Here is a 15,856-nt window from a genome sequence, read left to right as displayed (position 1 = left end):
TCAGTCCCTTTCTTATTCTCTTCTTCTTCTGGGACCCCTATAATTCGAATGTTGGTGCATTTAATGTGGTCCCAGAGGTCTCTGAGAATGTCCTCAATTCTTTTCATTCTTTTTACTGCTCTGTTGTAGTTATTTCCACTATTTTATCTTCCAGGTCACTTATCCACTCTTCTGCCTCAGTTATTCTGCTATTGATCCTATCTAGAGAATTTTTAATTTCATTTATTGTGTTGCTCATCATTGTATGCTCTTTAGTTCTTCTAGGTCCTTGTTAAACGTTTCTTGTATTTTCTCCATTCTATTTCCAAGATTTTGGATCATCTGTACTCTCATTGCTCTGAATTGTTTTGCAGGTAGACTGCCAATTTCCTCTTCATTTGTTTGGTCTGGTGGGTTTTTACCTTGCTCCTTCATCTGCTGTGTGTTTCTCTGTCTTCTCATTTTGTTTAACCTGCTGTGTTTGGGGTCTCCTTTTCGCAGGCTGCAGGTTCGTAGTTCTCATTTTTTGTGTGTCTGCCCCCCGTGGGTAAGGTTGGTTCAGTGGCTGTTGGAACACAAGACTGGTGCCTGTGTTCTGGTGGTTGGGTCTGGATCTTGTCTTTCTGGTGGGCAGGACCACGTCTGGTGGTCTGTTTTGGGGTGTCTGTGAACTTAATATGATTTTATAAAGCCTCTGCTAATGGGTGGTGTTGTGCTCCTATCTTGCTAGTTGTTTAGCATGGGGCGTCCTGCACTGGAGCTTGCTGGCTGTTGGGTGGAGCTGGGTCTTAGCGTTGAGATAAGAGATCTCTGGGGGAGCTCTCACCAATTGATATTACATGGAGCTGGGAGGTCCCTGGTGGTCCAATGTCCTGATCTCAGCTCTCCCACCTCAGAGGCTCAGGCCTGACACCCAGCCAGAGTACCAAAACCCTGTTAGCCACACAGCTCAGAAGAAAACAGAGGAAAAAAGAAATTTTAAAAAATTATTAAAAGAAAAAAATAAATTATTAAAATAAAAAATAAAGGGCTTCCCTGGTGGCGCAGTGGTTGAGAGTCCGCCTGCAAATGCAGGGGACACGGGTTCATGCCCCAGTCCAGGAGGATCCCACATGCTGCGGATCGGCTGGGTCCATGAGCCATGCCCTCTGAGCCTGCGTGTCCGGAGCCTGTGCTCTGCAACGGGAGAGGCCACAACAGTGAGAGGCCCGCGTACCGCAAAAAAAAAAAAAAAAAAAAAAAAAGTAATAATAATTTAAAAAAGAAGAGAGCAACAAAACCAGTAAACAAATCCACCAATGATAATAAGTGCTAAAAACTATACTAAGATAAACATAAAAATCAGGAACAAGTCATTGGCAGGCAGCAAACCCCAAGTCTACAGTTGCTCCCAAAGTCCACCACCTCAATTTTGGGATGATTCGTTGTCTATTCAGGTATTCCACAGATGCAGGGTACACCAAGTTGATTGTGGGGATTTAATCCCCTGCTCCTGAGGCTGCATGGAGAAATTTCCCTTTCTCTTCTTTGTTTGCACAGCTCCTGGGGTTCAGCTTTGGTTTTGGCCCCACCTCTGCATGTAGCTCATCCTCAGACATCTGTTCCCCACCCAGACAGGATGGGGTTAAAGCAGCAGCTGATTAGGGGCTCTGGCTAACTCAGGTTTGGGGGGAGGGAGGGGTACATAGTTAAAATTGGAATGCAGGGGGATCCTGCGGTGGCAGAGGCCAACACGACGTTGCAACAGCTTGTGGGGAGCAATGTGGTCTCCCAGGGAAGTTGTCCCTGGATCATGGGTCCCTGGCAGTGGCGGGCTGCACAGGCTCCGGGTGGGCCCGGGGGTGGTGTGGAGGGTGACCTGTGCTTGTACACTGGATTCTTGGTGGCTACAGCAGCAGCATTAACATTTCACGCCCATCTCTGGTTCCAAGCTGATAGCCGCAGCTCGCACCCATCTCTAGAGCTCGTTTAGGTGGCACTCTGCCTTCTGTGGGCACATGGGGGAGGAATCCCCTCTCCTCGCACACCCTGAAACAATGGTCTCTTGCCTCTTCAGCAGTTCCAGACTTTTTCCCAGACTCCCTCCCAGCTAGCCGTGGCGCACTAGTCCCCTTCAGGCTGTGTTCATGCAGCCAACCCCAGTCCTCGCCCTGGGATCTGACCTCTGAAGCCCGAGCCTCAGCTCCCAGTCCCCGCCTGCCCCAGCGGGTGAGCAGACAAGCCTCTCGGGCTGCTGAGTGCTGGTTGGCACCGGTCTTCTGTGCGGGAATCTCTCCGCTTTGCTCTCCGCACCCGTTGCTGAGGTCTCCTCCGTGGCTCCGAAGCTTCCCTCCCCCGCCCACCCCCTCCCACTCCCGTCTACGCCAGTGAAGGGGATTCTTAGTGTGTGGAAACTTTTCCTCCTTCATAGCTCCCTACCAGAGGTGCAGGTACTGTCCCTATTCTTTTGTCTCTGTTTTTTCTTTTGCCGTACCCAGGTACGTGGGGAGTTTCTTGCCTTTTGGGAACTCTGAGGTCTTCTGCCAGCGTTCAGTAGGTGTTCTGTAGGAATTGTTCCACGTGTAGATGTATTTCTGATGTATTTGTGGGGAGGAAGGTGATCTCCACATCTTACTCCCCCGCCATCTTGAAGGTCTCTCCCTGCCTTCTCTTTTGTTTGTATCTAATCTCCCTCTATCTCTCTTTTATAAATACATCTGTGATTACATTTAGGGCCTACATAGATAATCCAGTAAAATGCTCCTCATCTCAAGATCCTTAATCACATCTGTAAAAACTCTTTTTCCATATAAAGTAAGATTCAGAGGTTCCAGGGATTAGGGCCTGGAGATCTATATCTATCTATATCAATATCTATATCTATCATCTATATCATTTGTTAAATATTAAAAAATATATATATAACCTTATACATATATATATTTTAAAAAATATTTAACTCACTATTTAATGAGGGAACCAGTGAGATATTATAACCAGTTTAAAAGAGAATTCAAACAGTGTGCACACATAGGCAGTCAAGAATGTCGAAATAAATTTACAAGTAGAAGTAAAAGTGGTCAGTATTCATGGTAATCACTGCATCCACTAGACAAAATTCACTTATATTTCTATTGTCAAAAATCATTTGCATTATTATGAGTATTCTACAACTTAGAGTTGTAACATGGCTTAAAGACATTAAAAAGCGCAAGTAACTGAGAAAGGTATACTAGACAGGACATCCAATAAGTTCCCCACCTCGATTTCAAAGTCTTTAAACAAGTTTTCATGACATTCTCTCCCTTCTTTTTTTTTAAATAATGCCTTGTTTATTTTTATTTTTACAGGAACAAAATAAAATCATTATTATTATTACTGGATTTTAGAAACTTTAGTGTCTTTATGTTTTTTTATTCCCTTTTTAATGCCAGTTAATGTATTGATTTTAGGGTTCCACAAAATTTGGGAAACATTTTGATAAACTTCTCTTACTAGATATGAACTTAATTGACCTAGACGTATTTTTGAGGGCCATGATTTAGCGTATCACACTTTATAAAGGCTAAACACAGAGACTTGAAAGTAAAATATTTCATGTTAATTGGTATCACTGTGAAGAGTTTAGACCAGTGAGTAGAAAGTAATGCATAGTATTTATTAATATCAAGTACAGATTTACAATATTTTATTTATTTTTGCTGATGCAACTATATTCATTCATTCAACAAATATTAAGTATCTGCTATACACTAGGCACCTATGAATTTATCTTCCTGGCAATGACTTTTTGTTTTTTTATTTATTTGTTTGTTTATTTTATTGATATATAATTGACATACATTATATTAGTTTCTTGTTTACAACATTATAATAATTTTTACACATGGAAGTAGGCAGTAATTAAGTGACTAAGGCATATTATGCCTTTTAAACTTTGTGTTTGTGTGTGTGTGTGTATGTGTGTGTGTGCACGCATTTAAAATTTTTGACCAAGAAGAAAGTGGTGAGAAACATGTTGGGCGCTATGGAACTAAGGCTTCAGTTACCAGGAGAATAATTTGAATTGTAAAGAGCTTGAATATGTAGCTAGGGAGGTGGATTTGATATGTGTAGCTGGAGGTTGGGCAGGAGGTAGAGGCTTTGTGTTTGTGTGTATATATTTTAAAGCAAAGGTTACCTTTAAGAATGTATCCATTCATTAAACATTTTACATTTTAAAGTTTCTTATTTACAAAGATTTCTTTAAGGTCATTTTTTCCTGTTGAAGTACCTTCATCATGGTCTTCAGGTGGTGAAACATTAAACAGTAATTGTAAATAACAAGTGATTTTGACAAAACAGACAGAATGTTGATTAAGGTGAACATGAATCCAGTAACACAGGAGTCCACTGAACATAAAGATAAGCCCATAGACATGCTCTATTTTAGGAGCCTGAATCAATGGCGTCAAAATCAGAAACAAAGATATAGCTATGCATCCAAATATAAATGGCAAAGGCACCTGAAAGTAAAAAAAAGATTAAGATTAGTGATGACGTTGTCCTCAGGTTTCTATAAACAACATAAGAACATTCTCTGTCTTATGGAACAGATGTTTCCAAACTATTACATTACAGAAAGTAAATCAATGGCAGACTGAATGATTGTAAAAAAGTGGAACTGTATTTTATTCATTCTATAGTTTTCATGAATGCCTACTCAATTCATCAGATATTGTCATTTATTTACTAAAATTAGTGCTTCATTTTCAAGCATAGAAAAAATACATTTAAACATCATCAAAAATTAACTATGTCATTCTAGTATTAATCATTGAAACATTCTTAGTTTTGGGAATTTGAAAATCCAGTAACATCATAACTGAAATATTTGTTTATAATGCTTCTTTAAGGGAGCATGTGCCAGTCTTTCTCAGGGCAGCACCATCAAGTAATAGAAACAACAGAAATACTGGAATCAGAAAAGTCTGGTTAGAAATGCAATCTCTGTTATTTTAATTGCTCATTCTTTCAAGAAATATTCACTGAATTGCTTAGTGGCATGTGCTATGCTAAGGATACAGAGGTATTTAGGACAGATAAAGAAGTTTCTTCTCCAGGGAGCTTGTGACACTGACTAGCAGTATAACTTTGGTCTACCTAATTAATCTGATCTTCAGACCTATTTGCAGAGAACAACCAGAAGGTGGTTCCCCAAGTGCCTGTTCCACAGGGACCCCAAACACGGCTCAGTGAGACCCTCAGGGCCCCGCACCCCTACCACAACTGAAGGAAGGACACGGTGGGTTGGCAGGTACTAATGGATAGTTATGTTCAGAGGTTTTTAATCAAATATTCCTGAAATATGTGTGTGTTGTGTGTTATTACAGTTAAATATAAAGTCTGAGTGTTGAAAAAAAAGGGTCCACTTAGACTCATTTGCAAAATGAGTTTTTTATCTAATGCTTGTCTCCTAAAATCTTTGTCAGAACTGCATACAGTGTACTTCAGTAAAATGTGCTCAACAAATGGCATTTCTTAATTAACTTTATAACAGTGATTTGTATACATTTCTTACTCTTCTATGAGGCTAAGAAGATTCTTGATGGAAAGATTCATCTTTATTTCTCTGAACTGCCTAGCAGAGTGCCTGAAACATAGCAGATAGTCACTGCACATTTGTTGAATAAATGGATGACTGAAATTCAAGATATTATTGTTTTCTTTTTTCAACTTGGGACATGGCCAAGAGGGATCCATTTTTGGGGGGTGGAAGAAAGTCAAAACTGTCTAAGCTAGTGTTTCTTAAAATATGGTCAATCGACCTCTCTGCATAAGAATCCCCAAGATAATTGATAAATATACCGATTCCTAAGACCCATCTAAGACCTACTAAATTAGAACCTCCAGGGGTGAGACTGGGAATTCAGATTTTTAACAAGCACACTCAAGTGGTTTTATGGTTGCTGGCATGAAATATGGGACTATCATTTTATTTTCCATACAATCTCTACAACCAGGAAGTATCTTAATTATATGGGCCACCGGATTATATTTATAACATGATTAAAGAATAAAACAAAGACTGTTTGGAAACTTTTAAGATTTATATTATAGCAAGGTATGGCTTATTTTATACCAAGACAAAATAAATGAAAATTAAAAAAAGAAATGAGGGAAATAAAGAAACATGGATAAACAATAAATTTGGCTCACAAAATGCATGCCACAAAGCCCCACATAGATTCTGAAAGCAGGCCACCAAAAGGCATAAGCAAATCAGTTGTTTAGAAGAGGTCCAAGTATTCCTGATGCTAAGATCAGAGAAAATTTCCTCAGTGGATCCTTTATAGAATAAAAAATTCATCACTATCTTTCCAGTAAATATAACAAAAATTTGGTCTCTGAAATCAGAATGTGTGGTTTAAATCCCAGCCCTGATCCTTTTATCTAGGGTAATTTACTTAATCTCTGAGATCTAGGATTCTCCTGAGTTAAAAGGGGGTAAAGCTAAGAAAATCTATACCAGCTGTTTGACCTGAAACTGCTCACCCCTCCTTCTAATTCACTTTCTACACTATTGTCAGAATGGTTTTTTCAAATGAGAGTCTGATTTTATTTCTTTTGCATATGGTTGCTTAGGCAGTTCACACTCATACAGGCATACCCGTCTGAGGGGGCAAAAGGGGGCTGATATCTAGCTCACCAGGCTCTGTGCCTGGGCACGGGGCTGGGGCTGCCTAGAGGGAGGGGTGCTTTATTATATTTTGCACAAAGACACTCTAGGAACCTACAGTAGCCCTGCTGACATTACCTAGAGGATAGTGATTCTATCTTGCTAGTTAAGTTCAGGTTCAAAATTTTTGTCATCACCTAAACTGAGGCTTAGATTAACATCTTATTGTATAAAATAAAGACCCTATCAAGGCCATACACAAGAAGAGTATGCCACATCACCCTCATTTGTTCATGGACTGAGATGCTTTTGAGCTGGGCAAAAAGTCCTCCCCTCAGAAGTGTTATTACCTAGCTCCTGAAAGATGACAAAAAGGATAACATCTGTCTTCCTTGAGGAGAATCAGTTTTGACATTTTACTCTAGAAAAATCAGACCAAAAGCAGCCCACACAGTCGATTACACATCAGTAAGCTGGGAAATGGAGGTCTGGTTCAGATGTTTCATAAATTTGACTCATGACTGGTTAGAAGCATCCCATATAGAATAAGAAATTATATTCCTAGACAGAGAATAGAAATTTAATATTAACATTTTAATTTTGATTTACCTTGTAAGGTCTAGGTAGATTGGGTTCCTGATACCTTAGTTTAAGTAAACCTATCATATGTAACCCTCTTAAAAACCATATTGCTAATCCTGAATATTTTATTAAATTGATCAAATCTGAGGTTATAATAACAACTGAAGTTAAGATGATTATCTGGCTGACAGCCATGGTTGGACACAAGTGGTTATTGAGCATCGAGAAGATCAAAGGCAGTTGTCCTTCTTGGCTTGCTGTGTAGATCATCCTTGATGCCGAAAGCACTGTACAACACATGCTGCTAAATATTGAAGTTGAAATTCCCAAAGAAATGACCCATTGCATGGAAGGGATTATTTTGTCCGTCCAGGTGACAGCAACAGCATCTATGAAAATTTTAGAAAAATTTCAGAAAAGTCAGTCCCTTTGCTTGATTGAAACTATGCCAATAATTCTTCACTTTCTCTGCAACCATACCCTTTGTAATATGATTTTGCAGCTCCTTCCAAGAAAGGGAGTCTCTTTACTTATTCTTGAATACGGTCTGGCCTTGTGGTCTGTGTTGGTCAGTAGAATGCATTGGAAGGGGTGATTTGCCACTACATTTCAAACTTTCTAAGACTAGCTTGTGCATGGGATTTAGGAAGCACTTTTCAGGACTCAAAGTGTATTAAACTTAGAATAAATCTTATAAGTGGGACATTAAGCATGAGAAAGGCATCTAAATCAGGCAGGGGCTGGTGAGATGGCATTGCGAGGGAGGCAGAGAGATAGTATTTATTCTGGAAACACAGTAAATTGTTTAGAAAGTCTGACGTGTGGTGAGGGTGTGTGTGTGTGCAAGGGAAGGCAGGAGATGAGGATAGAAAGTTAGGCTTGAGTCAGATCTTGGAGAACCTGCCATGGTCAGGTTAGGAGCTGATAGTTGGTCTGAAGGAATGTGATGATGGAGTGATGGTGTGGTGGTTGCAGCAGCTGTGAGAGTGAGACTGGGAGGAGATGCACGAAAACAAGATGGTGGAATATTTAAGCAGGGAGATGACAGGATTAGATTTGTGTTTTATAGAGTGATCTCTAGAGACTGAGTGGAGGCTGGATTGGAAGGAGGAAGTTAGAGGTGAGCGTATACATTAGGAGGTTATTGCTGTAAATGAAGTAAGAAAAATAAGGGCCTGGGCACTGAGTGGGGGAAAGAAGAGGAGGGAACACCCAAAGAGAGATGTTAGTGACGTGGGTCTTTACAGAACTTGCTGCCTGGTTTGGATGTAGGCAAATTATAGTTCTCCCCCCTCATTTTCATAGTTAAAAAAATCTCCTTTAGTGTGTTACTGTATTCCTGTGAGACCAAATTGTGGGAAGCAACGTGTTTCTTTTTACTTTTAGAAATTTATATTCCTCTTTTTCTTTTAGAATCAACATAACGTTTTTATACTAGTCTCAGAGAAGATGCATAAATGCACCTTTTGACTTTTGGGACCATGTAAAATATCGTTTTTTTAAAAAATGAACTTCAAAGCTTCTTAGTTTTGTAAAGGCTTTGAATGCAGATGATAGAGCAGAACTCCAGTTCAGTGGTGTGGCTCACTAGTCTGATCCTCTTTGTGACCTCTGGCCTTGAAAACACATCCATTACAGGGGAATTCTAGTTACTGGAGTGACACAGTCAGCCCCTCCAAAACCACACACCCTATACGTGTTCATAGACCCCTGTGCCTATTTGTATATACAATAGTTTTGGAGTCTATGTTTCTGTTGTTGTATTATTTGACCTCTATCCAGAATATTTGAAGAGCTAGTTGTTCTCAATAAATGAATTTTCTAGATAACCAAACTTCTCTTCTTTCAGGAGTAATTATTTTTTAAAAATTAAAATTTTGTAGAATTTTTCTAATATATTTCAAATTCTACTCTGCCTTTTTAAAGTAAAGTGAACATAATTTAACATTTTTTAAAAAAGACCCAGTGGTGTCATAAAAATTCATCACTTGATTCTGTGGAAATATAATTATTTGGTATTAAAATTTTTTTTTTCTGATCGTAAGTACAACATGCTAATTGTGGAAAATATGAACGGTATAAAAAAGGAAATAAAAGATATCTTGCAATATTATCATTCAGATGGTGCCATTTACTATTAACTTTTTGTTGTATCTCCATTTAGTCATGTATATGTTATATGATTATATGTATTAATAAAATTCATCTAATATATATTAATAAATATTCATACTATTGCTTGCTTTGCTAATAGGCCCTATTAGTGGTGGTTATGCTTTGATTTGGTTTGCTTGTGTTGAGGCATTTTAGTATGGTGGTTGAGAACACAGGTCTTGGAGTCAAACAACCTGGATTTGAGTCTTTTTCAATTACTAGCTGTGTAATTTTGAGCACCATGCTTGATGGAATTGAGAAGAATATATTTTTGAAGGTCAGATCTCGCAAATTGATGTCCACATTTACAATCCATTACTAGCAATAACCTGAACAAGAAGTAATCTTTTAACATTAGAAGAGCATGACTGAGACCTATTTTTGAATCTTATCAATGCTGTTCATTATTTAACTTTCCTCGCTACAGTTTCCTCATCTGAAAAATGAAGATAATGAAGGTGGTACTGCTTGTTCCAAACAACTATCTTGAGGGCAGGTACCTGGGTGCACCTTAAAGGGTGGAACACCTTCTAACAAAGTGTTTCTTCTTTGCCTTCTTGCCTTGCTTGCTCCTGTTTCTCCTCTTCTCTTTCCTCTTTCTCCTCCATGTCTCTCTTCCTCCTCTTCTTCCTCTTCCTCATTCTCTTTTCAATTCTTGCTTCTTCACATTCTTTTACCCTTCGACCTTAGTCTTTAGCATGTGCTCATTTTTTTAATAGATTGTTTAGATGATTATTTTTCCTTTCTTGTGAAAACCAAAGCAGGACCACATCACATTTACACTCTTATGGGTGTATCGAAAAAATAGCAGTATATAGGAGTCCCTGTTTATTCAGAGGAGGTAGTAGTGACTATTTCCTCTTTGTCTAGACACATTCATACCTGCAGAGATGATTTCCCTGGGAGTCAAAACTGCCAGGTAGGATACATTAGCCAGTAAGTAAATCACAGCCACCATGGGAAGGACAGTAATCAGAGATTTGGGAATATTTTCACCAGGATTTTTTATCTCTCCTAAAAAACACAAATAAACTCATCAGAAAAGGTCATATTATTATGAGACTTTTGAAGACTTCTTTGTAATGAAAAGGATGAGAAAGTATTATTCATGTGTCTGTTGTTTCCTCATCTGCTTGACTGATTCTACTCCTTTGCAAGTTTTGCCTGAAAGCTTGGATTTCTCACCATCTTATACTAAAAATTCAATTTTTCCAACTACTTCATGCTTATGGATTTACAGTGATGGAAAAGACTATTTAATACAAGTTACTATGTATAAAATGATAAGCTACAAGGGTATATTGTACAGTGCATAGTATATAGCCAATATTTTATGATAACTATAAATAGACTATGACCTTTAAAACCTGTGAATCACTGTGTTGTACACATGAAACCTATATAATGTTGTAAATCAACTATACCTCAATAAAAAAAGAGAAAGAAATGAAACAGGGATGAAAGCAGAGTGGGGGGCGGGAGGAAATTTGCATTAAATAAGTTAGCCGAGAAATGACATTTGAGGGAAGACCTAAAGGAAGTGAGGGAGGGAACTATGTGAAGAACTCAGTGGGCAGTCTTCTATGCAAAGGGATCAGTTGGTGCAGAAAGAAAACAGATGCACCCCTTGCCCATGCCATGGCAGCCTTTTGTGAGCACATCTATGTCTTGCTTTGTCACAGAGGCTTCCAAAGTGTAGTATTGAATACCCATGATAGCATCAAGGACATACTGTGCTTTGTCTACATTTCAAATACAGAGGAAACTGCAGGGACTCAGAGAGGTTAAGAGACTTGCCCAAGGTCACACAGCAAATACGTGGTGAGGGCAGGATTTTAACCAAGTTTGGTCTGACACCAGACAGTAACCACTGCACCCTCCAGCCTTCATGTAGCTAGATCTCTTGGACCTTGAGGTGATGGATTTCTTGGACAGAAGGTGCAGAGTTCTTTTTGACACTTACTCCCACCCTCTTGGATAGACGTCCTCAGTTGGGAAAATCTTTGAGCTCCAATACATAATAAAGTTTTTAAACCAAAAGCAGGGATGAGCTCAAGGCACCTAACAATGTTTGGGTCAGTTTCTGTCAATTGTAGGGGCCTTTTAGTCAGTTTCTGTCAATTGTAAGGACCTTACCTCAGGGGAGGAGACACTGCATCAACAGTGCATTGACATATTATCTCAAAAATTATTATCCTAAAATTGACATATTATCTCAAAATTCCTAAACATCATACTGTTTATCTTAAAAACGAAGTTCAGGGGAGTGGTTAAGAGCATAGGCCTGGACCTAAATGGTCTGGAGTTCTAACCTGGCTGTGACCCTTAATGGACTTTGGGAAACAGGTTTTGCAGTTAGCAACAAAGATTGCCAGCCCACAGATTTGTACAAATAAAAAATGTACAGTTGTTTTAAAAAAAGACTGTTTGGTATGTAGCATGTCTCTTCATCCCATCTGAGATATGTAATTTCTTCCTTTTTTCAGAAGTAACGGTTCTCTCATCTCTTTTCCTCAAGCAAATTGACCTCTGAGGAAGTACCTTTCTCATCCTTACTCTCCCAAGCAAACTTTTCCTACGTAGGCAAATTTACTGTATTAAAATGACTACTGGGTCATCATAAGTAAGAAAGGTGTGAATAGAATTCAGAGTCTTATGGGTTATGAATAAAATAATAAGAGGAAAACAATTTAGAGTCCATCAGGCAGTCAAGAGATTGTTTGAATCTACTCAAGCAGTGAAGGAAATTTGTCGTAAGCCATGTAGAAGCGAGACCGTCTGTCCATCCAAATTCCGATGGAAAGAAATCAGGTGATATTGATATAAAATCAATGTCAGCTGAATTGTGAGGTCTTGGGGTCCGCTATTACTATAGCAACGGTGTGACAGAACCAGCCTGTGCATATGTGACTTGAAGCATCAAGTGCTCAGATCACATGTCTTATCTTGAATCTGGGAAGTGTAAGTAACTGTGTAAGCTGGGATGGTCCACCCAACAGCTTCAATCACCTGAGACAGTGACCCTGATCCCCTGTGTGGGTAAATGACTTTACAACTTGACCGGCAGGTTCTCCTCTCCTCCAGCTTCTATGAATAATGGCTGCTAGTTCCCCATAGCTGAACCCTTCTCCTGAGAATTGCCCTTAGTCCTTGGGTGATTTGGCAGGGAGGGGAGGAAGCTGCCTTGCTTAGAAAAATCTAGAAGTTTACATTCTCCCCTCAGAAGCAGCCCACAGTCATTTATGAACTGATAAAAGGTACAAAAGCCTAATGACTCTAGTTGGGAACATTTTTCCTATTCTAACAGTACTGTCTAATAAAAATATACTGTGAGCCATTTATGTAATTTTAAATTTTCTAGTAGCTACATAAAAAAAACAAATGAAATGGAATTATTAATATATATATTTATCCCCAGATATCCAAAATGTTATCATTGCAGTATGTAACATTTATAAAAAAGTATTAATGAGTTATTGGACATTGTTTTGCTCATTCAAGATTTTGATTTCTGGTGTGTATTTTACACCTATGGAGCACTTCACTTTGACTAACTACATTTTAGATGCTCACTAGCCACATGTGGCTGGTGGTAAGAATCTAGACACAAGCTATCTATTCTGTTTACAATTAGTTAGGAATATGACAGCTCAGGAACTCGGAGAACCAAACTTGAGGGAGAGAGTTCTTTCTAGCGAGGATCATCCATTTTGAGATGGAAGAAGCCAGATCTCTAAATTTGGTAAGTTAATGAAGTGCTGGTTCTGATAGCCAGCCCCATTCAATTAGCCACAAGTTCTGGCCGTGTTACTGTACTCATCGCATTCGACCTTCTGCTCTAATAGTCTGCAGATCCAGAAGATTTCACTAGACGTTTCAAACACGACCATATTGATCTGAAGTTACACTTCTCTGTCAGTTCCCGTTATGGGATTCTTGTCCTTAATTCAAGGTTTAACTTGTTTGATAACAAATCAAACCAAGGAGTAGGGGGAGAATGAGATGAGTGCTTCAGACAGAATTGGGTCTAAAGCTGCACTGCGCTGTGTCTTTAGGTAATCGTCACTATCAAGAACACCTGGGCTTGCTCTAGTGCGATGCTTTACTTTAGCCAAGGGGTGCACCAACATCTGGGTATTTATTTTTGCAGAACCCGCCACTGCCCACTGACTAGGTGACCCTTGGAGGATGCAGTTCCAAAAGCAGTGACCTGTGAAACCCTGCCTCCATATATATCCAATATTTTCACTTATGACTCATGTGCCTTTTAATGGTCAAACTAGCAGCAAGGTTACTGTTGGCATAATTAATTTGTGCTAGGTAAATTAAAGTCTTATTTGAAAAGCCTTGATATTTAAAAATTTGTTAATTTTATTGCAAGAAATTTCAATGTTACGTTTGTCAATTAAAAAAAAATCATATCAACTTAAATTTTTAGTAATCTACATGAGTAATCTACATTTGTCAATTAAAAAAGGAAAATGCTAAAGTACTTAAAAATCATATCAACTTAAATTTTTAGTAATCTACATGAGTGAGTCAATCTACATTGACTGAGGAACATAAAAAAAAATTCAATAATTCAAGAATTTAGAATTTGAAGAAATCATCACTAAAAGTTTTGATAAAGTATTAAGGACATTTCAAACATAAAATCTATAGCAACATTATATTTAGGGGAACAAACTCCAGTTTCTTATTAAAATTTTTGCAAAAATTTTGTTTGGAAGTCTTATATAACTTCAATATTTAATATATTCCTTAAATTTTAATATTCTTATAAGTTTAAAATGTAAAAGAAATATAGTGAATTGTTTTCTATTTATTTTGTTTACTGAAGAGAGCTATACAACTATTACCAAATTCATTTGGTACCATGACATCAGAGGGGGCAGCATTGCCCTGCAGAAACAACAGTGTATATAAGCAGGGAAGCATGGATATTACACCAGTCCTTGAAATTGTAAAAAATGGGAAACATTTTAAATACCTCTAATGTGAAAGTGCGGTAAAGCCATTCTAAGGAATATTATGCAGCAGTTAAAAGAATGTGTTAGATGACTAAGAACTAATATGGAAATTTCTCTAAGACATATTGTGGAATCAAAATTAGGATGTGAAATTTTACCAATGTGGTAGGGGATATATAAAATCTGTGATAGTTTTAATTTTTTACAAATGGATTATGTTAATATATTTCTTATATAATTGATATTTAACTCAAAATGTCTTGAAAAATTGTTAGAATAAAGTACGGTAAAATCTGAGAGTGGTCTTAATTTTCTCTTGAAAACTTTATCAAATTCCCAAGTGTGTGATAGGGGAGTGACCTGAAAAACACTAAATTCTGTGTATATTATATAGATAAGTATCTACCAAGTCTTAATGATGATTAAACTACATACATGTAGAGTATGCAGAACAGATTTAATTCAATTCCCCACAAATAAACAAATCAGATATATCTTTCTCCACAGACTTGTAGACAAAACTTTATGCCTGCGACAAAACTATTTCAGAAAAAGATTTACCTGCTATGCTGTTCAGGATTGACGTGCCAGAATATGCAAACAATCCTTGTAGGAAGGCTTCTGCAATCTGTGAGACGTTAGGAAGTTCAGCGTCGAAAGCGTTCTCAAACCTGGCCACGTTCTCTTTTTTCCCAATCCCTAACAGCACAATCCCAGTGATGGAAATGAAGCAGAGGACAGTCATCTTTGTCACAGTACTGATAGTTTGAAACAAAGCCACTCTTTGCACCCCTCGAGTATTTAGAAGTCCCAAAGACCACAGAATAGCCAAAGCTAGACACTTCTTTGGCAGCTCTGGAGCTGGGCACCCAGCATAGAAAGGCTGAATTGTATAGGTAGATAGTAACAAGGTTTCAGTAGCTAGTCTTAAGGGATGAGTAAAAAGTTTGATCCAAAGACTGAGGAAAGCAACAGAGGATCCAAGAGATCTTTTGAGGAAATAATACTGTGCTCCACTTCTAGGGAATGTTGTCCCCAGCTCTGCGTGACTGAGAGCGGAGATCAAAGTCAGCACAGCACAAGCAGCCCAAATACTCAGGGAGACAGCTACATTCAGTGAGGAATATTTTAATACCCCTTTAGGAGACACAAAGATTCCTGCCCCTATTGTGGCACTAAATATTAAAATGTTTCCACGGAAGAATCCTATTGCCCTCAGGAGTTGCATGCTTTTGCCTTTTTCCTGTTTTTTTTTTTTTAAATCCTGAAAAATAATTTTAAAATTTCATGTGGATTGCTAACTCTTATACATTCACCCCATGATTCTTCTGCAAAGTGCTTTCTTGATTTAACCATTGTCCTTACATAAGCATTTTATTACTGCCGTTAACTTGATTTTGAAAATGATTAACTTGTAAATTGTTCTAAGATTTTGTGAACTCTTTTAAGGCCAGAGTTAAAATGTTTCTCATGTTAATTATTTAAAAATTCAAATATGCCCGGTGATGACTGCACAACATTGTGAATATGACTA

The 15,856-nt window shown here is 38.2% G+C and overlaps 1 protein-coding gene across 1 annotated transcript; it reads right to left on the bottom strand.

Annotated features, from left to right (window-relative positions):
* Positions 1–4,175: 4,175 nt before the first annotated feature.
* LOC101325623 (solute carrier family 7 member 12-like) lies at positions 4,176–15,550 on the bottom strand. Its single transcript, XM_004328223.2, has 4 exons — positions 14,884–15,550; positions 10,235–10,366; positions 7,226–7,587; positions 4,176–4,463 (listed from the first exon to the last, which is right to left on the bottom strand). The coding sequence occupies exons 1-4, from the start codon at positions 15,548–15,550 to the stop codon at positions 4,176–4,178; spliced, it is 1,449 nt and encodes a 482-aa protein (XP_004328271.1).
* Between the last annotated feature and the right edge of the window lie 306 nt (positions 15,551–15,856).

Source organism: Tursiops truncatus, chromosome 17 (genome assembly GCF_011762595.2).
Source record: "Tursiops truncatus isolate mTurTru1 chromosome 17, mTurTru1.mat.Y, whole genome shotgun sequence".
NCBI classification, from domain to species: Eukaryota; Metazoa; Chordata; class Mammalia; order Artiodactyla; family Delphinidae; genus Tursiops; species Tursiops truncatus.
The sequence above is the reverse complement of the archived record's forward strand: the minus strand, read 5'-3'. Positions and strand labels throughout refer to the sequence as shown.

Bases quoted from the DNA above. Each gene is read 5' to 3' on its own strand.
- LOC101325623 (XM_004328223.2), bottom strand. From the start codon at position 15,550: ATGCAACTCCTGAGGGCAATAGGATTCTTCCGTGGAAACATTTTAATA. The intron at 10,367-14,883 runs GTAAATCTTTTT...TGTGTTTTTTAG, and splicing joins AATCCTGAACAGCATAGCAG to GAGAGATAAAAAATCCTGGT. The intron at 7,588-10,234 runs GTATGAATGTGT...AAATTTTCATAG, and splicing joins CAGGGAAATCATCTCTGCAG to ATGCTGTTGCTGTCACCTGG.